General features: G+C 46.9%; 1 protein-coding gene across 3 annotated transcripts in view; it reads left to right on the top strand.

Annotated features, from left to right (window-relative positions):
• Positions 1-22,608, top strand: part of LOC135900828 (protein gooseberry-like) — a 51,752-nt gene extending 29,144 nt beyond the window's left edge. For all 3 annotated transcript variants that reach the window (XM_070533152.1, XM_070533151.1, XM_070533150.1), the window contains exons 5-10: positions 8,049-8,254; positions 10,309-10,504; positions 14,225-14,343; positions 16,055-16,287; positions 20,723-20,844; positions 21,978-22,608. In XM_070533152.1, coding sequence (XP_070389253.1) covers positions 8,049-8,254; positions 10,309-10,504; positions 14,225-14,343; positions 16,055-16,287; positions 20,723-20,844; positions 21,978-22,084 — 983 coding nt within the window. In that variant the 3' untranslated portion in view covers positions 22,085-22,608. The remainder of the gene's footprint in view (positions 1-8,048; positions 8,255-10,308; positions 10,505-14,224; positions 14,344-16,054; positions 16,288-20,722; positions 20,845-21,977) is intronic.
• Positions 22,609-25,561: the final 2,953 nt, after the last annotated feature.

Here is a 25,561-nt window from a genome sequence, read left to right as displayed (position 1 = left end):
TGACTTCAGAAGAGCGTAAAACTTCTCGCGAAGCCGCACGAACGCCCGCACAATTGGCGCGGCGTTCAGCGAACAGCCCAATAAAATCAACCGCCTCGCTTGACAGGCATGCAAGCTGTAAGCCCATATAACAGCTTCTTACCTACAGGGCAACACCGTGCTGCCCAAGTCATGCATGATGAAAAGAAAGGCATCCTCTTTCCTTTGTGTCCGAGCTGACCATGTAACCGCGAAGGAAAACAGTTCAAATTTTACTGCTCCTCCTGTACTTCCCCCAACGCCGCAAACCAAAAATACCTCCCAGGCACCTTACTCGAAGGTGCAAACTGCGGCTTAGGGATGGGGTGCCGAAACTTCTCGGAACGGAGCACCCAGTCGTTTTTACGACCGCCATGCCCCGGAGACAGTGACGGCCGGGCACCCAAACATTTCTCGCTCACACGTGGGTGACGTCGCAGGCTTTTACGCGCCGTGGCGAATGAGTTCGCGTCAAAGAACCGAGACGTTTTCTTCCGGAATCGTAGTCAAACACGCCACACTCGCATTCGCGCAAATGGACGCGTAAAGTCGCGTAAGGGCGCCAACGACGCACTTAACGACACGCAGTTTTTGTCTAACTGCTCGTATAATCTTCTCGCACACAGACAGCCCCGCACGCGCAGTTAAAGAACGCGAAGCCGCGCCACCTCCAGGGGGACGTCATGTCGAGGCAGTATTCGTCAGCGGTGTCTTCTCCGCAGCGCACTACAGAGAAATGCAGAGAGAGAAAAAAAATAATAATAAAGAAGGCAGCCGGCAGCCACGTGCATGGAGTCATTAGAAGAAGTCACCCCTCCCCTCCCTGTGCCGTATTTTTTTTTCCTTTCCACCACCTCCAGTGCCTTCCTCAGCGGCGGCAATCGTTTTCCCTACCTTTGAGAAAGTGCGAAATACGCCCTCAGTTAACTCACAAAAGAGGTGCGAACGACGGACGCGAAGGAGACGAGAATCGAGGAGAAACCAGAAGCGCTTCTCGAACCGCTGTGCGCAGAGAGGGGAAAAAAGAAGTGGGGGAGAGGGGTGGGAGTGAACAAAAAGAAACATGATCAGCGCGCCCCTGCTTATAAGCCATAAAAGCACTCACGCGCTCACGCACGCACACGGACTACCTCGAGGCACAGAGGAATCAACGACAGGCACGAAGGCGCGAAGAAGTCAAAACGGGGGAGAGGGGGCTTGGCGTCTCTCCCTTTTTTTTCTTCGGTGCTACGCTGGCGGCGGCCAAGCCGGGCCAACAAAACGGGCTCCCTTCAGCGCGCACTCGTGGCAGCCATTGTCACGGGCTCGCCTCTGATGTTCGCCGCCGGCACTCTCAAAGCGTTGGTCAGTCAGTCGCCGCTGACCGGCGAAGGACGCACAATGTCGCCTCGGCGGCGTTGGCACCGAGAGGTGGAGGGGGCGTCACCGACCTCTTTGGGAGGTCCCTCTCGGGTGTCCGGGTGGCCCGAGGCTCCTGTTTGCAGCGGCTTCCTTTGAAGTGGCGGCCGCGACAATGCCCGACACATGAGCACACACAGCACACCACCACCACCACCGCGCGCGCGAGCAGACACACACACACACACGCCGCCGAAGGCACGCTGAAAATCCGATCGCCTCTTTTCTCTTTCGGCGCAATGCACGCAGCGTCGAATCGCCCGCGAACAACAAACACGCGCCTTGCTTGTAGATGCTCGCGAAAAGCCGTGGTCTTCGTAGCCTCTGGAGGATTCGAAGCGCGGCGTTGGGCTGAAATGGAACATCGGCGTGAAAGTATGTGGGCTTCGGCACGCTTGGAACGTAAGCTGGCTCAGCGCCTTTCGGATTGCAATGGTGACGAAAAGCGACGTCGATTTCACACGACGAAAAAAAAAAAAATCTGAGAGGCGGCCTTACCGTGCAGAAATTCTCGCGCCAGTTTTCGCGTTCTAGTGAAGAAGACTATAACGTTCAAAAGAAGCACGTGACCGTAGTGAGGATGCCGAGATGAAACGTGTGGAGTGGCCAGGAGGGACTAATTCGGATTTAGTACAGCAATGAAGGTACTGAACATGTCTTTGCTGCTGTTTTCAAACCAGCGAACGACATCCTCGACATAATTCCAAGTGTAGTGGGATATTAGGAATAATTAATTATCGGCCCGGCGTTTCTCAACACAGGCGATTTATAAGAGCACAGCTTGTGTATAGGTTCGATTAGATTTCTGTAAAGTTCGCATTTATTGACCAGATGAACATAAGACGGCAGCTGTCTATATTTTCGGCGCCACAAATGAAACATGGAGCACATAGAGCAATTCAGTGTTCTTTAAGCGTTCCTTTTGAATTTCTATAGCAAATTCGCCACATAACTTATATTAAAACTCGTAATTAGCTTTCGAATGAACTCTTTCGCTTTCGAATGAACTTTTTCGAACTCTTATGAGTAGACTCGGTGTGTTCTATTTCTGTTTACTGAGGTGCCTCTTAGACCACACACAAAAAAGTTGAGAAATAGACGGAAAGAGTAAGGCATCGTTAGTGAGAAAACTTTTATGTTTTCTTCTGTATTGTTCCTCACTTTCACTGTAGTTTTTCTTTTGATGATCTCTTCCATCATTTTACAGAAAACAATTGTCGCATCACTCTTTTACGCGATAAACGAGAAGAAACGGGGTTTACCAAGGGCCCCGATTTTTATTGGTCATATCATAAGAAGCCAACAAGCACTGACCCCAAGGACAACACAGGGGAACTTACTTGTGCTTAATAAATGAAATAAGGAAACTATAAATTAATGTAAATGAAAGTGGATGAAAAACAACTTGTCGCAGGTGGGGAACGATCCCACAACCTTCGCATGTTGTGGGATCATTCCCCACCTGTGGCAAGTATCTATTTATCTATTTTTGCATGCCGCTAGCCTTTCAGTCCTGCTCGATAATAGATTCGTTGCGCATTTATGTGCACTGCATTACACCTTTTTGTGTTATCACAAGAGGAGCCAGTAAGAAACACAAACTGTGCTTAGGAAGCGAGGACTAAACAGAACGAGGCGCGCTGACGTCTAGCTCCGTGCCCGCATTCACAAGACAGTCGGCGGTAGCAAAGTTGTTGCTAGCGACGGTGGCCGGCCTAACAGCTCGACGGCAACGTCTTGATGTTGACCTGTCATCTTCGCTGTCTTAAGATGTGGACGATGATCACGGAGGCTGCGAACGCGAAGTTTTCTTCCGCAGATGCAAAACGAGTGCGAGGTTTTTGTCGCTTAAAACATCCAGCTCTCTTTTCGTTCCTACGTTCTACAGGTGAGTGAGCCGGCGCATTCACACGTAATCAATGAGAGTAGCCATATGGGATTTTGTATATCTTGTTGTAGCGCAAGCTGGGGCGACAGGGACAAACGAGTGGTTGTCAAATGTGCCTTTCTGTTGTCCCTGTCGTTCAACCTGCGCTACCCCAAATCAGAACACGTGATCACGCATATGCAGTCCGAACGTCTCACTGCTCACAACGATCCTGTACAGCGTACAGCATGTGTGCATTCAAGGATTTCTCCGTGAGCATTCTGGCATGTCTATAGTTATACCCATAACGATCGAGATATGCGAAGACCTGTGGAGCATTTTACGCGATCTGTTGGACATAGCGGTGGGCGCAGACTTCGTAGTTTCATAAATGACCGCATATGCGCAACATATCCAGCGTTTAGGAGCATCGATAACGGCTACACCCGGTGAGGCTTAACCCTGCATGTAGGTGCACCACGCTCACTCGGAACACATGCAGCCTCGAGAGCGGGGCGACGAGCGACCGTCACACTCCTCCCGAGCAGTGTGGTGGGAATTCCTTTCGGCACAGCGAAGGGGGAGGTACACGCGACGCGTTGCCGCAGTGGATAAAGGCTGCAGCCAGGCCACAGCTGAAGCATATGCTCGGGCGAGTGTGTTCGGCGGCAAGTTTCAAAGGGGGCGAGTCCGCGTGTACCTGCGCCTCCCCCACCTTTGAGAAAGACGCCCGCGGGTAAGCCGTAATGGGACCGCTAATCACCGTGTTCCGTTGCCGCTTTTCTTCGCGGGTTCCGCTCGTTTTTCTGCACCCGGTGCGGTCTCTGCACGGTGCGCCGCCCCGCCGTGGTCGCGTTTAAGGTGCCGTGGTGCTGATCCCCGTGAAAAATGGGCCCAGCAACACCGCTTTGCCGCGCGCGCTCGACTTCCACCGGTTGTTTCCTTTCTTCAAAGTGGCGGGGGGAACAGAAGTTAAAGCTTCGCGCATTTCAACGCCGCGAAGCTCTTGTTCCGCCTGCTCTTTTTTTTTTTTTCATGCGCGTGCGAACTTAAGCGACGTTTCGCGCTGGTAATTCTCCTCACCTAATTTGGTTGAACGACTCTAACGCATACACGCCGGCCGCCAAGAGCCGACAGGAGGTCAATGAAGCTCTCTCTGTAGAGCCTGACTGTTTTACTTTCGGTATATATACCATACATGTCTGGCTTCTTTGTATACTTACATCTTTCTGCGTCTTGCTCGAACAATATATGTTACGGTACTTACAGAACAAGATGGTAAAAAAAAAAATAATACACTTCCTAAGACACAGGGACGAGCTCACTCCTTATTTTTTAATTATTTTTATATTTCGAGCGAAATTATTTGAGTTCCACAAAAAGGATTACTGTGCAAGTTCGATTCCTTTTCATCTGAATACGTAGGTGCTGTCGCTAACAATTTGTGTGTATGGTTGCACACTTAGTAGTCGTCGCGTGAACAGCCTCGAAGGTTTGATTTTGCACGAAGCGAAAGTTGGAACGATTCCAACGTTTCGGTCGCCCTATTTGCACGCCTGTTTCATAACCTCTGGAAACGCATTCACTCGATCATTGATTGCAGAAGCAGTTGGTTTCTTCAACACCACCGATTTGGCACACGACGCCTGACTAACATCCATCGCAGTTAGTAAGTATGTACCGTGTGTAAGGATTGCACACCAGACGCGCGGAAATGCACAAAGAAAAACAAGAAAAGTCGTGGTTCATGCCATCAAGCGTTCTGAAGAACACGTTAACGCCTTTAACCAAACCGCTAGGGCTAACAGACAACCCCATTTCTTAATGTACGGCGGCCACTGCTACGCGATAGGTGAGACGAATCGGTCAGGACTCCCCCTCGACTGCCGCAGAAGCGCCCTCCCTTCCGGCTTTCTCCGAACTCCGCGCCTAACGAACTTCGACTTCCTCATCGCGCGCCTCCGGCCGACGGGCTTTGTCTAAGCACACTGGAAGTCGTTTCCTTTTCAACGGCAACAAGGACCCCGTGCGGAGCGCTCCGCGACGGGAGTCACTTAGTGGTCACTGACGTCAGCAGGGGGCGAGCGATTCCTCGCTGGAGTCGTCGCGTGAGGTCCTTGCGACACGGCGGCTGCGCCCCGCCGACGACGCGTCGTCGTCCACTTGTCTGACCACCCTGCAGATGTCTGGGCTCTCAACACGCGTCAACTCTGCTCTCCCAAAAACTGGACGCTGCGTACGCGAACGACGTGGAGAATTTGCTGATTGAAAGCACATATGTATAGACTCCTGTCGGGCTCCCCGAACTTCTTTTCGAGAGCTGCGACCCGCCAGCAACGTAACTGAAAGATTTAGTTCACGCAGATGGACGTTGAAATGCCAGAGTAAACAAAGAGCTTGGAAAAATATGGCTCTTCCCGTGTCGAGGAACGGTTTGGCTTTTTGGCAAGTAGGCATTCTTCAAAGAACACGTGTGTAGGCTACTATAGGGAATGAAGCTTTGCCATTGAATCCAATATGGTCGTCATTTTTTGCGCTGCTAAGCACGAGGTCGAGGGATCGAATCCCGGCCACGGCGGCACATTTCGATGGGGACTAAACGTCAGAACGCCCGTGTGCTGTGCATTGTGTTCACGTTAGACACTCATGTGGTCAAAATTTCCGGAGTACCTCACTATGACTTCATAATCGGGTCGTGGTTTTGGCACGTAAAACCCCAGAATCTAATGTGTGTGTGTGTGTGTTTTTTTTTATGCTCGTCCTTTCACTTCCCAGACCTTCTAGCACACCCGATCCGATTGCTTAAGAAATAAGCGACAGAGTGAAGCACCGTTCTTTCACTCTGTTTCTGTCCCTTAGCCATTCGTGCGCTGTGAGTTCCATCGGAATGAACCACTGTAGCAACTCAGCCAATCTTCTCCGCACGAATAACAGGTGATCTAAAGTTTTAAAGCTATAAAAACATTCCAGTCGGCAGTGAACCCTTCTCATTTATACTCATGACGGGAGTTTTCTGGCGGTCATAAAATATATGCGTGAAGTAACTTGGAGCTTAGCAGGTTAGTGAACGCTGCGAGATTGACCAAATGGCTCGAGCTGAGCCTTTGACAATGCCATATCGCTGTGAACCGCGGTTCTAACCGGTGCGAAGAAGAAAAAAAGTGCACTTCTATAAAGTATAGTATTCAAATTGCCCTTACAGGAAAAAGAACAAACAAAAGTAAACACAAAAGCCGATCTCGAGCCAGGCCATGGTTTCCTCCCCAACCCTTATTGAAAAGGGGCTCATCACTCAACCTGTCCCGCAGCGCATAATGCCAGCGTTTTGACGCCGCCAACAGGGAAAGGGAGGAAGGAACAAATCACGGGGGAGGGGAGGCCAACGACACACGCGATAATCCCGGCGACGGGAAGCTCGCACAATGCGGGGAAACCAGGGCGTAAACAGGAAACACGCTCATTGGTCGGTCGCCCGGAACGCCCCGCCGAGTTCGGACTCGGGCTCGCCTCACTCCCTCCTTTCCCATTGTGGGACGTCCCATATAGCGACATTATACGCGGAAACGGGCGCGTGTGAGCGCGCGCGCGACAGCGTCCATCGGGATGGAACGCGCTCCGTCTTTTCGCATAGCAAGCAAAATGAGCGTTTCCGTATATATGTGCGGCAGGATTTTTTCAGCGTCGTCGTCACATTTTGTTATTGTAGTTTAGCGCTATAAAGCTGTCACTTGAATGGTAATGCAATTCACAGGTGTTCATGACAGGACTTTGTCTTCTGCGTTTTGCTTGGCTAGGAAACCAATTGTCGTAATTGTGCGAACTCTTACTGATCGTTGGATCATTGCTTTTATCTTTTCTTTTTGTTAAATGAAGAGATAGGGGCGGATTTTCCAATTATCAAACACATGAACTCGAGTGACAAGTATATGCTTCTCTTTCTTTTAAATCAGTGCATCACAATTCTTTTGGGCGCCAGATACATACCCAGTGCAGACAAACTTTTCTACTTCAACCATGCATAACTGACAACTCTCCCAAATTTCTCGTAATGCTTACGAATTTGGGCCTGTTCTGCATGCAATGCGTGTACACGGCGGAGAAGGTTCATTTAAACGTGTTTGCTTAATTAGGGCCAGGCGCCTATCGGTTCCGTATACTGAAAGCAACAAAAGACGGAGACGATACCAAAGATGTCCTGACTAATAAAGCTTTATTCTGCGCATGGCAAAATACTGCGCGAGTTGATTTCATTTTTGTGTGTGCATTAGTTTCTTTCTGTAGGCCTCGCTGTACTACTGTACTGCCGTAGTTTATCACTCGCTTGTTTTACAATTGCGAGTGTACTCTTGGCTGCGTGCACTACCGTGTAACGAAAGCTCAGAATGGGGTGCCATTCAATGGTCATTCAGCCCGCATAAAAGCAGTGCTAATTGCACGAGATGGTACTTTCGCTATATAGGCTGATGCATGTAACTGAAGAGCGTAATTTTTTTCTTCATTGCTTAAAGGCTGAGGTGTACAGCATACCTGAATTTGTATTCGTTCATCCAGGACGAACGGGCTGCCCAGTCCTGCGCTAAAGCATTGGTGCTTGAGCTGGCTGGATGTTGGATTTTGTAAATATGTCGTCACGCTATAACGCGCTCGCGATAATTATAAACGGTGATACGCAATGAGACACAACCTGACACAACAATACATAATTGTACCGCATTCCTCGCGAATTACATTTCTTCTAAAGCCCTTCTTTGTTCGGTGCACGCAGGTCGGCTCAGCGGTCTGGACGACGACTCCGACTGCGACTCGGAGCCGGGCCTGCTGCTCAAGCGCAAGACGCGCCGTTCGCGCACCACCTTCACCTCCGAACAGCTGGACGCCCTGGAGCGGGCCTTCGAGCGCACCCAGTACCCGGACGTGTACACGCGCGAGGAGCTCGCGCAGAGGACCAAGCTCACGGAGAACAGAGTTCAGGCAAGCACTCCAATTGACCTCCCCCCCCCCCCTTTTTTTTTCTCGCGCGTTAAATAAACGTAACGAGCAAGTGTAAACCAGCGTATAGTATGGTACAGCATATCATTCAAACCTCTGTTTCCATTCACTTGGCGGAAAATTGTTAGTAGACGACAAATGTTTCTAATTTGTTCGACTCTCAGCGTGACCGTCACGCGATCGCGAATTTCGCACTGTTCGCTTCGGTTTGTTTCAATTTATTGCGACTCAAGGGTGTCTGCTGCCAAATTTGTTTGGCCGAGAGGATTGAGTTATTTTATACAAATTGTATGGATGGATACGTATGTCTTCGAGTGATACATTCCTTGAGAAGCAGATGAAAATATGAGAGATAGAAATAAAGGTGGTCTTTCCAAAATTAAAATAAGTTCTCGGTATTGTTGCGATGTCAAGGTCCAGACGGCCATTAAGGTACCGTGGCTGGTGATGTGCCAGACGCCGGGCAATCGATAGGTCCGGGGCGACGTCCAAGAGATGAGAAAAAGGTTTTATTTACATGATGATGCTTTACATGTATGCGAGCACAGTTTTCAACACTCAAGCTCCGCTTTTTAAGCACTTCAATACCTGCTTTCTCTCATTGAGGGTCAATGTCCGTCGTCTCGGCCAATCGAAACTGTCTCGCAGTCTTGCAATATCTCACTGATGGTGGATCTTGCTTCGCCTCTGGCGTCCAAGCCCCCCTCGATGCACTGCAGATACAACTTCATGCGATGCCTGAGTCGACGCTGTTCAAACGAACTCTAAGTAGTCACCCTAGGCTTTCCGCATCAATCGGCATGTTGCATAATGTCGATGACCACTTCACGGTTTGGGGTCCCAGGACTCGTCTCGTTCTTCACCTCCAGATCCTTAACCAGACGAACACGCGACACATAATCGCTTGTCAGTCATCTTGACGTGACGCAGATTTCTTCGAACCAGCTCTTTGGCGCTGAAAAGACGATGCAACGTGAATGGCCTAGCTGCACGCTCGCCGGTGTGCATCCTTTTTCAAGAAGGCTCGACAGGTACAACAACATCCATAGCTGCAGGTTTGCCAGTGAAGCACTCTTTGTCGAGAAGACCGCCGGGAACAACAGTGCTAAACGCCAATCGTAACGGTACGTGACATAACCACGATCTGATAATGAAGCACGCCGTATAGTGAAGATCTCCTGTTTAATTTCGACAACTTTCGACAACTTGTGGCTTTTGTAAAAAACGTGCGCGTAAACCTAAGTACCCGAGAATTTTTGGCATTTCTCCCCATACGAATGCGGCCGCCGCGGCCCGGAATCGGAACCACGACCTCGAGCTTGGCAGCGCAACGCCATGGACACTGCGCTACGGCGGCGGGCGTCTTTAATGGATGTGAATGTATCACCAAAACTTCAGCACGGGTATACGTCACGATGACGTCATGGATTTCAAACTATGGTTCTCCCATTTTGCCAATTGGAGCAAACCTGCTGTTTTGTGCGTAAAAGCAGTAAACCAAAAATAATGCGTAACTGATTTATTCGAAATATCTCTTTACTCGAAGTTTCGCGTATTTCCGACCTCAGTACATGCATTTTATACGAGATTATTTGAAACGAGGGGGCATCAGATACCTTTTATTATGAAGTACGAAGCGGTTTATCAGCACGGGACCACTCGGTATCGCATACATTTGCATTTCTTCGCGCCAACCTACCGAAGCAAAAAGAAAACGCTGCGAAATCCACTCCGCCATGCGGCGGCAGCTTTTTCCCACTAATTGCATCACATGATGATAACCGACAAAACAGGGCACTGTTTACGGGCGTCAGCAGAATTTTGCAACTCTCATGTATAGCCACGTATCGAGTACAGCTCTGTTTCAGTGTACGTTTCATAAGAGCTCTCGCATTCCCATGACTCTTTACCAGATAATCCGCCTTTAACGAAACACCGCTTACAGCGAAAGCAATTTCTTTTCCCGATGACTTCGTTATAACGAGAGACTATTGCATTCCTGTCTAACCATTCACTCGACGCTGCGCGCACTGCAGGTATGGTTCAGCAACCGACGCGCCCGCTGGCGCAAACAGGTGGGCAGCCAACCCGCAGGCGCCGCGTTCAGCAGCCAGCTGCTACAGGGCTACGCCCAGGCTGCAGCCGCTGCTCCAGTTGTCAGCGCAGCAGCGACGACGCACCATCACCCGCATCTGGACTCCGGCATGGCCTCTGCGGGGCTCCAGCACCACGGTGAGCAAAGTCAAATCAAATAAAGTTTTATTTGACATCAACGGTTGCAGATGTCTAGCTCATACCAAAGGATTTCGGAGCGGCTCGCTTCATGATTATGTTCAAGAATAAGGCCGCGTTTGATTGTTTCTTATAGCTGATCACGCTTTGAAGGTTCGCGATGTGGAAGTTGGCGTCGAATATCGTGATGTTCGTTCGAAGTTTGTCAGGGCACTTGACTACCCTCTAGACCTTCCGGAGGAGGCTCCTGTCAACGAGCTGCAAGCCTTTGGCAAGGTCCAGGGGATCTCGGGCGAGCACGTGCCAGGGCTTCCTGACATTGGTTCAGGCAACCGCTGCATCCGCATGGTGATGACGCGGACCGTTCTTAACCTTCTTCGCGTAGGCGAGATGGTATACTGCATTGCGAGTATGAGGGAGTTGTGCGTGTGTGTCGCAGACGCAACTTGGAAGGTCACCACGCGGCCGCATTTGACATGCCTAAGTGCGCGCGCTGTGAGCAGTTCGGACACGTGGTTTGCGAAGCAGCGTGCATGCGATGTGGCGGAGACCGTGCGGTCTTGGCATGCACCGTCCACACCCATTCGTTGGTTCCCGCGCGCCCAGAGCAGCGAGTACCTGCGCCTCAGTGTCTGTGGGAAGAAAGAGGGTCGGAAGAATGAGGTGAAGATTAGAGGGGGAAGGTGGCGTCCCATAGCAGGACCGGCTAGGATCAACAGTGGGCAGCAGCACAATGCCCATGTAGTAGCTGTAGAGTACTGGACAGCGAGGTGTCCTCTATGGAGCCAGAGGCGATGGAGATTCCACGCATTCCAACGCGTCCTCTCCCTTGTCTGACGCGCTGGCACGCGACGGTGAAAGTGACGAGGAGGATACTGCGGCTATCGCTGTTGTCCTCGCGGCAATTGCGGCGCCCGCTGCAATGGCCGCGCAAGTAGCGTGGCAAGCGGTTTGAATCGGCTGCCAGGGATGTGGCCGCGCGGCGGGCGTCCTCGGGCTCGGACGGTAGCTCCTATATATCAGAGGCTGGTCTCTCTGATCTCAAACGCATTGCTGTGGCGGTGTCTAACGTGGCATCAGAATCGTACACCGACAATCGTTCGAAAGGTGAGGAGACGTCTCCTTGCCAATTTTTGTAAGGCTTTTGAATGCGACTGCTCCAAAATGCCAGATAATTCGTATACTGTTCCACGACCGAGGGGTTTTCAGATTCAGAGACTTTCTCATAGGCAATCGTCGCTTGTTTTCTTTCTGGCTGGTATTGCTCGATACTAGCCCTTACAATGGGGGCCTTTTTCCCTTCCAGTTTCTTTTCTATTCCGGCAAAATTTCTCTTACTATAGCTACGTTCAACTGTAGAGATTTGCCTCGAGCTTCAAAGTGGGCAGAGGCTGTCAACATGGCTAGTTCAAATAAGGGATATATTTTAGTACTCCAAGGAACTTATGTTCGCAAACTAGGTCAGATCAGCCACTTTGATAGGAATTTTCGTACAAGATCTTTCTGGAGTTATGACGAGTCGGGCTGCCGGGGTACGGCCATAATTTTGATGTCGCATTTTAGCGGCCTTGTCCTCCGCCATGCCAAGGATTCCGAGTACCGTATCCTGTCGATGGAGCTGGATTCTGGCATTCGAAATGTCAACATTTGGGCTCCATTTACGCTCCCCCAGCCTCACACAGAGCGTACCCCAACAAACTTTATCCGCGTAAACTGATCTAATGTTTCTCTTTAGTGACCCTTTAACAAGCAGAGAGACGGCACTATCAGTTGCATGGCTGAAAGAGCGTAGTTGATATTATGGTTGATATTAAGAAAAATAAGTGGTGTGAGGTAAGTCACACATGAAAAGCGTAGTAACTCCTCACTCTAATAGAGCACACGGAATAAATGACATGGAAAGATAATCGTGGTTGAGTGCGGCGGATGTAATTTATATGGAGTGAACAGATTAGTGTTTTCGCGGGCACGGGTGATCTGCGGACGCATGTGAGGATTTATTAAAAGTATCTGTAGAGACATTCGTGTACTATACCGAAATTTGTTGGCAGTGACAACCAATAATTGGCAGTTAGAAATTAGATCCTGCTAAGCCTTAATGCTACGGTTGTCGCCCTCTTCTCCGTATTAGCTGGGCATCCCAGAAGAGTTGAAAAACTAGTAAACGTATATTAACATGTAGTAACGTATAGTAGTAAACGTATATTAACTATTCTGCAATGCACATCCGAACTGCTATCTTAGAAGATCGACTTGCCCATCATGGGCTCAAACCTTAGAGTAAAATGGTGCTGATAAGTTTTCGCACTATGAGTTTACCATATTATTGAGATGGTTTGTTTTGATTCTTGGTGTTTTGTGTTCGTGATCAAAGGTATAGACTTTTCACCGACGCCGGGGTCACGCGGCTTATTCAGAGCTCTTGCATAATTGTGTTCCAGTCGCTTTACTAGTTTCTGCACATTATATCTTTGCGCCGTGTTAAAAACGCAACGAGAGAAAAAGAAACCATCGTGTCGGAGGTTATATTATTGGTCATAAAGATGCCGTGCGTATTCAATCGGGGCCATAAAGAAATCTGTCCCAGTGGGCGTCTCATACTCTTTCCTATAGCGTTGGAAGCGAACAATCAAACGAGTTTGCGCAGTGTTGTTGTACATTCAATTCTACAAACAAAAACTGATGGCGTTACCCTTCTACATGGTACGCATAGAAATTTTCAGGCGTTGCATATAGTGTGCGGTTCGCCACCAAAATCGAAGTCTGCACCGAATTATTTGGCTTTCCAGCACAAACACTCTTTGTGCAGCGAAGCTACATTTACAGGCATACGCTCGACTGAACGCTGGCATCTCCTTCCGTGATGAGGAAAGTAGCACCTAGCTTTTATTCAATGGTGAGGGAACGCGAATCGCTGTTTTTAGAAGCAGTGAACTTTCGAATCGCGCAAGTGGCGGACACACGTTGAAGCGAGAGGCAGCGCGATGCGATCGCTTCCCGAGGCCGGCGTTTCTCATCGTGCCAGCATTGTGACGGAGAATGTTCGCATTCATCGAGCGAGATCTGTTCCATGTTTGCTCGTGCGCAGGTGACATTGTGCTTGTTAATTTACTTGATAAGTGAATGCTTACTGAAATTTAAACAGCCGATAAAACTACGAACCTTACGTCGTGTAGCTGTTTAGTACATTGCTATCACTATCAATGCTGCGACTTTGGGGCGAAACTACAACCTTTTTTATTTTTTCATTCACAGTTTTCGTCATTTTACAATTTTGTCGGCCTCTTTAGTGTACTGACCTCTTCTTCGCCACAATATCAGCCATATGGCCCACCTAGCATGTTTCCTAACATATGCGCGAGAGGACCTGGAAAATCTTGAACCGGTGTCATAAAAACAGTCAGCAACAGTCACTCTTTTCTGCCTTCTTGGTTTGAGGGTGTTAGATAAAATTTTGCGATATAGATAATTAGGCAGTGGCGTCGCACAACCTTTAATTCCGGCGTCCCCGATATTTAAACCTTGTTGCTTCATAGGCTCAGGAGAGTTGCATTTTCTTACGTTTAAACGAAAGAAATAAGGAAACGTTGACTTTATTAGTTTGTTTGTTTTACTTATCTGTTTGCTTGTTTATTTATTTTAGAGAATTATACGCCAGTTATATTGAAAACTGGGGACGTCAGCGTTGCAAACTGGCATATTTATTTGAACTGATCGCAGACACCGCAGCATGGCACCGCTCGCATCAGTCTCTGGCACCGTCGAACACTGTGTTGCAGCCAGGGTACGGCTCGTACGCGACAGAGTCCTGCATCAACGGAGACCCTTTGCCTCAACAGGTAAGATACTAGAACGCGAGATCGTTGCTCCACTTGGTCTGTTCCATATGTAGCTTATAGTTATACACAGGTCTTCAGAACCAGCAATCAAGTGAAGCTATTGTGCATTCGACTTACCGGGAATCGAGTGTATTGCCATGTTTTACCTTAAATTTCAGTATTTAACGTCGTTAAACCACGCATAGACTACGGGTATTCCTTAGTGAGGCGGTCTCCGGATTAATTTCGATCGCCTAGCGTTCTTTATCGCACAACATAATTGCAGCACACAAGTGCGTTTGCATTCCGCCCGCACTGGAAGCAGAAGCGAAATATCTCGGATGTATACGGATGTCGCTTGAGCCGGGTGTGACTTGTGAGGTAAGAAGACGGGTCACCGTCCCTGTGGTTCGGCGAGTCCCTAACACTGCAGAGGTGTGCGAGTGCGATGGCGTTGATGACGCACACGACTCGGAAGCGAGCCTGGCGAAAAAAGCTAGCTCGCCGGTGTTCGAATGTGGTGGCGCTGACGCTTTCACCGAATCAGTGGCCGTGTATATGCTCCCAAAGGGAGAAGAGTTGCGCATACTTCCGCCATTTTGTTGCGACGCTGTGCGGTAAAGCCACTCACCACGCGCGCAAGAACCGAACTTGGAACAGAAGCATTTTTTTTTACCCTCTTTAGGCACGTTGAGTGACATGCATGAAATTTTGCGATGCATAGATGCACGACATAGCATGTATATTATGACATGCCTTTTATCATGTTATTTATGCCACTTCATTATAAGATCATGTCATGATTTGCTAGCTTGGGTAACTAGCTATATGTGCTTGTGGTCGCACATGTCATAAAATGTTATTCATGTTAAGTCATGCTACACGTCATACATGTAATTCATGACGTGCCATTTACGTCTTGCGTGTATTGCCATGCGTGCATGTCCTTAGTTTGTTGCATGATATACGTAATCCGTCATGTCACGCATGCATGTTTTGACATGCCATGACCGGATGACGTCATGTCGGCATTTCATGCCGTGCGCGCAATGTCACGAGTCACGTGATATTACATTTAATGTCATTCATGTCATATCATTTATCACGTGTCATGCGTGCATGCCATTCACGTCACGTCATTCATATGTTACGCTTGATGGCATTGAAGGGAACGAAACGTCGGCGTCGCGTCCGTGAAGTCGGCTACTCTGCAGCGCGGCGGAACGTTTGACGTCTTTAATGGCGCTCGGCGATAGACGGAAGGACAATGTAGATTTAACTCGCATCCGCGCCCAACTCGCACAATCTGCGACTGCTTCAATTTTTCGCTCTAATTGCAGCATGTGAAACAGGGCGCCCTATACAATTGGTAGAGCATGACACGCGTAATGCGAAGATGTGGGATCATTCCCCACCTGCGGCAAGTTTTTTCATCCACTTTCATTGCCATTATCATTTCTTGAATTCAATTAGTAAGTACAAGTAACTTCCCCTGTGTTTTCCTTGGTGTCTTCGTTGGCTTCTCGTGATACACGGTCTAAGTCACTTGCGTTCGCTATTTTTATAGCTCTCTTTACACCTTCTCTGCCATCTTCACCCTCCTTCTTCATGCTGCTGACCGATAGCCAGGTGCCAGCCTGGTACTTACACAGCACAGTCGACAGATTTTTCTTCTTTGACAACCAGTAGCTATTAATTGCTAACTAAGCCCCTGCGATCGCTTCGTCTGCAGGTGTATGGCCTGCTCGCCGGCAACGGAAGCGGAACTGCGGGAGGCCCGTCCTCGCTGAGCGTGCCGGATTTCCACATACCGGCTCTGAGTGCGGCCAACGACATGGCCGCCTGGTCACCCAGTCTCGTCAGCTCGGCAGCAGCGCTGTCCGCCAGGGCCGACGCGCCGGCCGCCACCAGCGTCTTCGGACACCACGGGGCGTTCGGAGCTGCGGCCGCGTCGGACAACTTCGGGTATGTGCCACGACAATATACGAACCCAACGACGGCGTAGTATCGGGCTTTTCTTTCTCTCTCTCTTTTTTTAAAATATATCCTCGTAGACACGTAATCTGTCGCAAAATTTTCCAGGTCCTAAAGGTTGCGGCCATCTCGCGGATAAGAGAGTTGGCTTTTCTATATACATATATTTTTACTCTTGCACTGTATTCTTGCCCTTCCCCTCTGCAATGTACTATTATGTCCCTTGAGAGTCTTATAAATAAAAAAAGAAACCATGAAGCGACGACGTAAGCGTGAGTAGCACTACTGGTGGCGCCATCTTGAGTCGCCGAGTTTAACCAGAGGGCACAGAAATACTTATACGACGGACATGAGCTACTTAGCTGCTAGCATACATTTATAGTAATGACATCTTGGTGTGGGTTATTCGTACTAAATGCAGACAGCCGAGGTAGTTTGAGCTTACACACCCAAGACATTTCCAGTGCTTCAAGGGAAAATCAAAGGCACGTGGATTCAGCTCCGTGTTTGTCTCCTCCTCTTTCTGGTCCTGTCGTCTAGCGATGTTTGAATTTTATCGTTACCATGGAACACCAACTCGCCCAATCCGCTGCCCTTCTGCACGTAAAAGAACAAAAGATGCCTACTGCCCTTCCTGGCCTGTCGTTTTTCTGTGGTATTTTTTTTTTTTCTTCTGAAGCACTGGAAATGTCTCACTGTGGTGAGGGCCAGAGTTTCTCTTGTGGTGCATGTTTTTCTAGGCGTCCTCATTTCAATCATGCTGCATCGCTTATATTGAAGGGAATAGTGTCAACAGAAACATGTATACATTTTTTTAATCGTTAAACAATTGTGAACGAATAGCATGTGGCATGCAGCAGAAGATTATGCAGCAGATTATTCCCACAGGTCAGGCACGTACCCAGGGGGGGGGGCCCGGGGGGGCCCGGGGGGGCCCGGGCCCCCCCCGAAATCAAGTGGCATACCCCCCCCCCCCCCCCCCCCCCACCCACGCCACCACTCCTCACACATTGCTAAAGCGCCGCCAGATCAATGTTGAGACTTGGCAGCTATTAATCGGTCAGCATTATGCTGCCTTTTTCACTCCTTTTAGATGGCGGTAGTTATCGGCACCTCTTGTCATGTGAAGGACAGTTTTCTCATAGATTCCGCACCCGCGCGATTAACTCGAGATGCGTTCAGTTGTCACCATCTATTCAACCTCAACCGTCACGCTCATAGCTGTTGCTTTTGTTAGTTCAACCTTCTTTGTTTAGGCTGATCCTTGGACCAGAAAAGGGATGCGGCTGTTACAGAGCTGGTCTGCACTCTCGTGGAACGAGTTGCGGCTGGAGAAAACGCCAATTGCGTTTAACTTTTCCCTTTGCTTCATTATTTCCTTGAGTTACGGCTCGCCGCGAGGCTGGCAGGTGCCCGCAACCATATACCAGTGATATGGGTTAGATAAGGTGGGAAATAAAATAATGTGAAAGTGCGTCCATCATGAAACCCTGCCATAACCCTTAAACCCATAAGCAAGATGACGGTCGCCCGTTACCTCGTCTGTTTTTCCCTAACTGTATAGCACTTTTCGTGCAAAATTGGCAACTGGAAACAAAAATCGAAAGGAGTTGAGAAATTAAGTGATCTACTAAGGGAGAGAGCCAAGGCAACAACCAAACTGCAAGGGAAATCGAATAATAAAAAATGTTAACCGTTGTTTATGAGAATATTTATGGATCAACATCTTTTTATTTAAAAAGGAAGTAGAGAAAACGTCGCCGGAAGTGGAGAACAATTACTTGCTTTGAATGACGCTTCTACAGTTATCGGTCGAACCGCCTCACGTAGCCAGTTCTCTGCTGTGCTTATGTGGGTGTTTATCTAACCTTTCGCGTTGAGCACAGTACATCTAGAATCGCAGAGTCCTGCACTCTACGTGGTTGTGTGGGACTGGCGGCCGCACAGCGTTACGCAATTCGCGGAACTGTCAAAACTTAACAAGGCGAAAATAACTGATATTCGAAACTATAACATGAGAAAAACTGAAGAAGCCGTAAAAAAATTAATGAAGCCTGAAATCAGTAAAAAAGAAACCTGGCTTGGGACAAACCATGATGTATACACTAAAAGACATCATCAGCAATCTCGAAGGTATAGTAAAAGCAGCGGAAAAATTTTAAGCTGACCTGTATACAGTACTCAGAGGAGACACGACACCTCACTTAGAAACAGTAATGAACAGGATACAGAAACTTTCCTATAACTAGCGATGAGGTCAGAAGGGCCCTGCAAGAAATGAAACGATGAAGAGCGGGAGGATAAGGTGGAATAACAGTCGATTTAATCAAAGATGGAGGAGACATAATGCTTGGAAAACTGGCGGCTCTTTATACGAAGTGTCTATCGACTGCAAGGGTCCCAGAAAACTGGAAGAATGCAGACATTATACTAATCCACAAAAAAGGAGACACTAAAGAATTGAAAAATTATAGGACCATTAGCTTGCTCCCAGTATTATATAAAATATTTACCAAAATATTCTCCAATAGAATAAGGGCAACACTGGATTTCGTCAACCAAGAGAACAGGCTGGCTTCAGGAAGAGATACTTTACAATGGATGACATCCATGCCATCACTCACGTTATCGCGAAATCCGCAGAGTACAATAAGCCTCTCTACGTAGCTTATATAGACTACGAAAAGGCATTTGATTCAGTAGAGATACCAGCGGTCATAGAGGCACTACGTAATCAAGGAGTACAGAACGCTTACGTAAAAAGCTTGGAAAATATTGCTACATGCGTGTGGTATCTGTTTGTTTGAACGAGGCGCGTGGGCGTCATCACTACAGAAAAGAGGAGGAAGAACGAACTGGGCTCGCGCTGTGAATCTAACCGGTCAGCACTGCAACCGTTGTTGTAAATATAATCTGTAAATAGTTTCTCGTCTTACTGACTCGTCCTTTGCATAAGAATATGTCCAGAGGTTCTACAGCTACCTTAATTCTACACAAAAAAGCAGGTAGATACCTATAGAGAAAGGGGTCAGACAGGGAGACACAATTTCTCCAAAGCTGTTCACTGCGTGCTTAGAAGAATTCAAGCTATTAAACTGGGAAGGCTTAGGAGTAAAGATCGACGGCAAATATCTCAGTAACCTTCTGTTTGCCGATGACAGTGTTCTATTCAACAACAATGCAGACGAGTTACAACAAATGATTGGAGACCTTAACTGAGAGAATGTAAGAGTGGCGCTGAATATTAATATGCAGAAGGTGAAGATAATGGTAAATAGTCGGGCAAAGGAACAAGATATCAGGATCGCCAGTCGTCCACTAGAGGCTGTGAAGGAGTTCGTTTACCTAGGTCAATTGATCACAGGGAACCCTGACCATGAGAAGGAAATTCACAGAAGAATAAAAAGAGGTTGGATCGCATACGGCAGACATTGCCAGCTCCTGACTGGAAGCTTACCATTATTATTGAAAAGTAAGGTGTGCACTCAGTGCATTTTGCCAGTGCTGACATATGGGGCAGAGACTTCAGTTCAAGTTAAGAACCGCGCAAAGAGTGATCGAACGAATATTGCTAGGCATAACGTTAAGAGAGAGAAAGAGAGCAGTTTGGATCAGAGAGCGAACGGGTATAGACGATATTCTAATTGACATCAAGAAGAAAAAATGTAGCTGGGCAGGTCATGTAATGCGCCGGTTAGATAACCGTTGGACCATTAGGGTTACAGAATGGGTACCAAGAAAAGGGAAGTGCTGTAGAAAACGGCAGAAAGCTATAGATGGTGCGATGAAATTAGGAAATTCGCGGGTGCTAGCTGGAATCGGTTGGCGGCAGGACAGGGGTAATTGGAGATCGCAGGGAGAGGCCTTCTATCTGCAATGGACATAAAACAGGATGATGATGATGATGATGGTAGCCCCCCCCCCCCCAAAGAAAATCCTGGGTACGTGCCTGCCACAGGTCGAAATTATTTTTCATTAGAAATCAAAATAAATTGGCCTAATTAAGTTTCACTAATTATTTGAACGAATTACTCCACAGCACAGATTGCAATTCACGAATTGTAGATGGCAACTCTGAAAGTGATATCCACTTGGAACAAATTCCGAGAATGACACCTGTTTTGAGATAAGCATTCCCAAAGTCAGTGACGAAATGGATTGGCGTTGAAGTCATTTCTGAGCTTCAGCAGACCCACTGACAGAGCATGGAGCTGCACTTATTATGCAACTGCAGCTCACGTGATCACATCTGCAATAGAGGTGTGCTAGCATTATACTAACTTTATTGACATCCCTATGATCCTACATCCCTACCAATCCTGGCTCATCAATTTCACATGCAGTAAGTAGCTAGCTAGCAGTTCAATGTTTGTCAGTCAACATTTATGAAAAAAGAAATTAATATGTGTATTGATTCTCCTTGCAGTGGGATGATTGGAAACACAGAAGGGTTTATTTCAAGCACATTCAACAACCTCAACAGCTCTCACAGTGCTATGGGAATGGATGTGAAGCCAACATTTCCATACGGAAGTCAGTTTGCTGCTGGTAAGTTGGTAAAAAAAAAGATCTTAGCACTGAAAAGATTATTGCATAGGCCTTGACTTCCTTACAAACGGAATGCTGAAACAAAGTATTGTGCAAAGCATGTACTAGTTGCAAGCCTTTAAAGCAAAAGTAAATCAGATTCACCAAATTTACTATCACAGAAGCATAAACGGACACTTTTACTGCAAATTGAAGCTTGATTACCCAGAAATGACATAACAAAAGACTAGTGGGCACTGCGGTGAAGCTCACACCAACTCTCTGTGATGTCATGGATTTTTACTGGTTTATTTTTAAAGGGCCCCCTCATTAGATGCCACTGCAACTTTTGGTTATGCACTACAAGTAGTAAAGCATCATGTAGGGAGCATTTTCCTGAAATTTTTCACATTGGTTAATTACTAAGGCAGATACACTTCTCCTGCCTCGACTAGCATCTACAAGCGACATTTCTCCCCTGCCTTCTCCCATACCAGAACTGAGCAACCACATCAAGTTTACATCATGCACCACACCTCTTTCTTCTTTGTTACATTGAATTATTGAATGAGGTCATGTGCCGGAATCTGCGACATTGCAGGCAGTGTGTTCTATGTAGAGGCATTTGTGAATGTGACCTTAATCTCGAGGAAGCCCCGTTTTCAGCCACATAATTAAGAGTGTGCGGGTTTCTATTTGAAATTTTAGACATTTTCATTCCACGCAGCCACTTTATTCTTTGCAGACATGCATTAGCTGCCACATGATCAGAGTGACATGCTTGTCTGTTTGCAATGCCCAAACTTGACAAGGGCCTTTTTATCAGCAAAGGACTACATCGTGTTGTAAAGGAACTAAACATTCAAACGAACAAGTTCAAGTCAAGACAGTCAGATGAGAAGACATCTTAAAATTTGTGATGTCGCAATGACATACTTGAGCTCGCGTGATTAATCTTTTTACACCAAATGAGCGAAAATAGGGTTTTCAAAGAATACTTCAGCAATATAAACAAATTGAATATTAGTGTTTAGTGGCCATTTGAATGCTTTGTGTGCAGTTTACGATGCAGCCTTGCACTGTAATCTTAGTTGACATTTTAATAGTTTTTATAATAAAAAGAGGTTTTGTTTTGTTTGTCCCCTTTTCTGCAGGAGCAAGTGCCAATCAGATGTGCAAGGAATTCGACATGCCAGCCACGGCTCTAGCAAGTCTGCGACAGAGGTCTCGGGAACATGCCGTTGCACTAGGATTTCTCTAAAACTATGTGCTTCAGCTCTGCTCATTTAGGAACATAAATGTCACTCATGTACAAAGGCATACATTTCCACACATCCACACTCAAAAACTCATTTGTTTGTTGTGCATGTTTGTACTTTTCGTTTTAAAAAAATGAAATTATGGGGCTTTACGTGCCAAAACCACTTTCCGATTATGAGGCACGCCGTAGTGGGGGACTCCGGAAATTTCAACCACCTGGGGTTCTTTAGCATGCACCTAAATCTAAGTACATGGGTGTTTTCGCATTATGCGTTTTCTTCATCTTCCAAATAGTACAGTGCACTCTATGTATGACTGTGTTGCATGAAAAGACAATCTTGTAAAGAGGCCGTGCAACGCTTTTTAAATGTGGTAAATAAACTTGCTTGGTCACTGGGCAAAATTGTCAAGAACATATGTGCCAAATAGTTTTATGAAAGCTTCACATATTATTTTAACTTCATTTTGCTCATACGTGTATGTCACCTGCTGCGTTCATCCATTAACATGTACAGTACTGTTTTGTTAAATAAATACCATTACATGAGAGTGGCTGACATGAAAATAAAAGATAAACTTTCAACTTTTTCGTTTTTGTTTAGTTGTAGAAGCAGCAACAACAATAGCGTACACTGAACAGACCCACAATGGTGCTTTGCAGAATCGCTTCTCAGTTAGAGCCCTGGAGAGAGAATTATTTTGAATGCAATTAGAAATGACTCCTACAGGACACTATCCCTGCTGCTCGATGTGCTCAGATTTAAGATTGCTACTAATTGATTGTAATCAGTTGTTTGTGCCTGGTACCTAAACCAAGTAAATTTTACTGAACATTTACAATTATTCAAATGAATAGCCCTGGCCAGCCCCACTATGATCTGGGGACCACAAGGTCACCAGGTTGGATTCCACAACAGACTATACACTTGACCTGCACAAATGCAGCGCTGAAACGCGATAGTACTTTAGGCACTTGTATATATTTTAAGTTCGATGCATTGGCAATGGCAAAGAAACATGCCTACAGGGAAAGGAATCCCATGCGTAGTCTTAATTTCAACCTCCCTTTTCCACTCAATAGACCCTGTCCTAATATCTAGATTTCCACATCAGCTGCCGGGTCACCTTGTGATGATACGTATATCATTGATTTCGTCTGTACCCTGCACTCGCCAATGACTATCTCTACTGCCTAGGACTGACCACCAACCTATATTGTGATAACTGTGGTGTGTTAGAAACTAGTCTTCTGAGAAGGCAATAAGGCCTAGTATTCTTCGTAAATATAATGGTTTTTGGGAACCAAAGCCCATTCTACCGAAATGAAAAGATCACCGGTATCTGCAGCCTGCACATTCCAACAAAATGCATTACCGCCATTTGTAATGCACATCAGGCAAGCTTTAAAAATTTTTAAATTATCTTTGAAGACAACACCATCACCTTTGTCTCACCTGTGCTTACCATATCTTTTTCCTGCAATCGTCCTCCTAGGGCCTTTCCGTCCCCGATTACCTTCCCCATGCACAGTAGCAAGTCGGCAGAATTCTCTGCGTTTCAATACATAAGGAGCTTTCTCTTGATAGTACAATATTGACATAACAAATATCATATATAATGAAGATATTTGAGTCAAATGAGACGTCACTATAACAAGGTCTGTAACAAGCTTGTCTATGCACCACTTTGTTGCAGGCCCTGCTTGTATTTGCATGCAAGTTTTGAGTGTTGCTACTAATTTGACTTGTAAATGATGACCCCCCTTTCCCCAGCATGTTTGAATGCCACACAGGCTAATGTACCACACTTGAGTAGATTAATCTATGTAGTCATTTATTCCATTCCATAAACTGAACTTCTGAAGAAAGAACAGTTAAAAAAAAATTAAATTATGGTGTTTTGGATGCCAAAACAACGATCCGATTATGAGGCACACCGTAGTGGGGGGACTCCGGAAATTCGGACCACCGGGGTCCTTGAACATTCACCAAAATCTAAGTACATGGGTGTTTTCGCATTTCGCGCCCATCGAAATGCGGCCGCCGTGGCTGGGATTCAATACCACGACCTTGTGCTTAGCAGCCCAACACTACAGCCACTAAAGAACCACCGTGGGTAAAGAAAGAACAATCAGTTGCACTGGAAGAGCTGTGCTGGTAAATGGCAATAACAATTTATTAACTAAAAATAAAGACTCAATGAAATTACAAATACTACATGACCAGCAAGTGCTCAAGTGACCCTTTGAAGAAACACAAAAGGCATAGGTTCTTGACATCACTGTACTCTAAGCATGAATATGATGCGAGGGGGACCTCCTACATGCCAGAATATGTCATGGTTGCAATGCAAACTAAAGCATGTGTAATCCAATCATAAGCATAACCTTGTAATTTTCTAGTACAGAATGCAATATGCGAACAGGTGCTTTAAAGAAAAACTTCCATTGTATTCCGAGCGTAATTCTAAATGTAATGCCATTTCCATCCTCAAACTGGTGATTTCATGAAATGATAGCACATCATATGCTTGCTAACACGATACATGTGTATGTCTGTCCCTAGCTTTTGTTTGTGTCATGTAGAACAACAGTACCCAAACGAGACCAGAATCACTCAAAGCAACTGAAAATCATTTACATGGAATGTGAAAGAAATGCATAAAGAATAACAATATGCCTTCCTTTGCAAAAAGCTGTTGTCAAATACAAAGACAGTTAAACTTCAATACAACGAAGTCGGTAAAATTGGCAATTTGCTTCGTTATATCGAAATTTTGTTCTGTTGAATTTCGACCTTTTATTATGCAAATAAGTGCAGTTGCTGATCGATTTTTGCTACACGGAAAGGGGCCGCAGAATTTCCCAAATTATCGGGAAATAAAAAAAGTGAATTTGAGAGAGAAAACAATTCATTTTGACAAATTTGCGAGTTGGCAACGAATGATCCGGTTTCATGCCACGTACGTCAACGATACATTCTTGGCGTCAATAGCATCACCCGCAATGACGCGACGCTATCGGGAAAGTGCCAGCAGCAGCGAGTGAATGCCTCGTATGCATCTCGATCCAGCAGGTCACCGAAATTGGAGATCACGCAATATCGAATAGTAAACGCCCGATAAGACAGCTGATGCACGCCATCTCGACACGCCCGCTCTTTGCATACGCGACAGATTCCCTCTAAAGCAGGGTGCGCAGCTGCTAGAATGTACTAGACAACACTAGCGGCTGCATATGCACTCAACCGTGCTTACAGCCATGCGCAGCCACAGCCAAGACTTACAACGCCCCCCCCCCCCCCCCCCCCGCTCCTTAGCGCCCGCTTGATCAAGTTACCGCAATTTCGCTCCCCTACAACTTTTTCCCAATGCTCGCGCGGGAACGTGGCACTCCTCCCCCAACATCTTCTCCAAACCTCGCACCCTTTATCATGATCAGCCTGGTTACGCCCACTGCAGGGCAAAGGCCCCTCCCATA

This window comes from Dermacentor albipictus, chromosome 2 (assembly GCF_038994185.2).
Source record: "Dermacentor albipictus isolate Rhodes 1998 colony chromosome 2, USDA_Dalb.pri_finalv2, whole genome shotgun sequence".
NCBI classification, from domain to species: domain Eukaryota; kingdom Metazoa; phylum Arthropoda; class Arachnida; order Ixodida; family Ixodidae; genus Dermacentor; species Dermacentor albipictus.
Note: the sequence above shows the minus strand (reverse complement) of the source record. Positions and strands in the feature narration are given on the sequence as shown.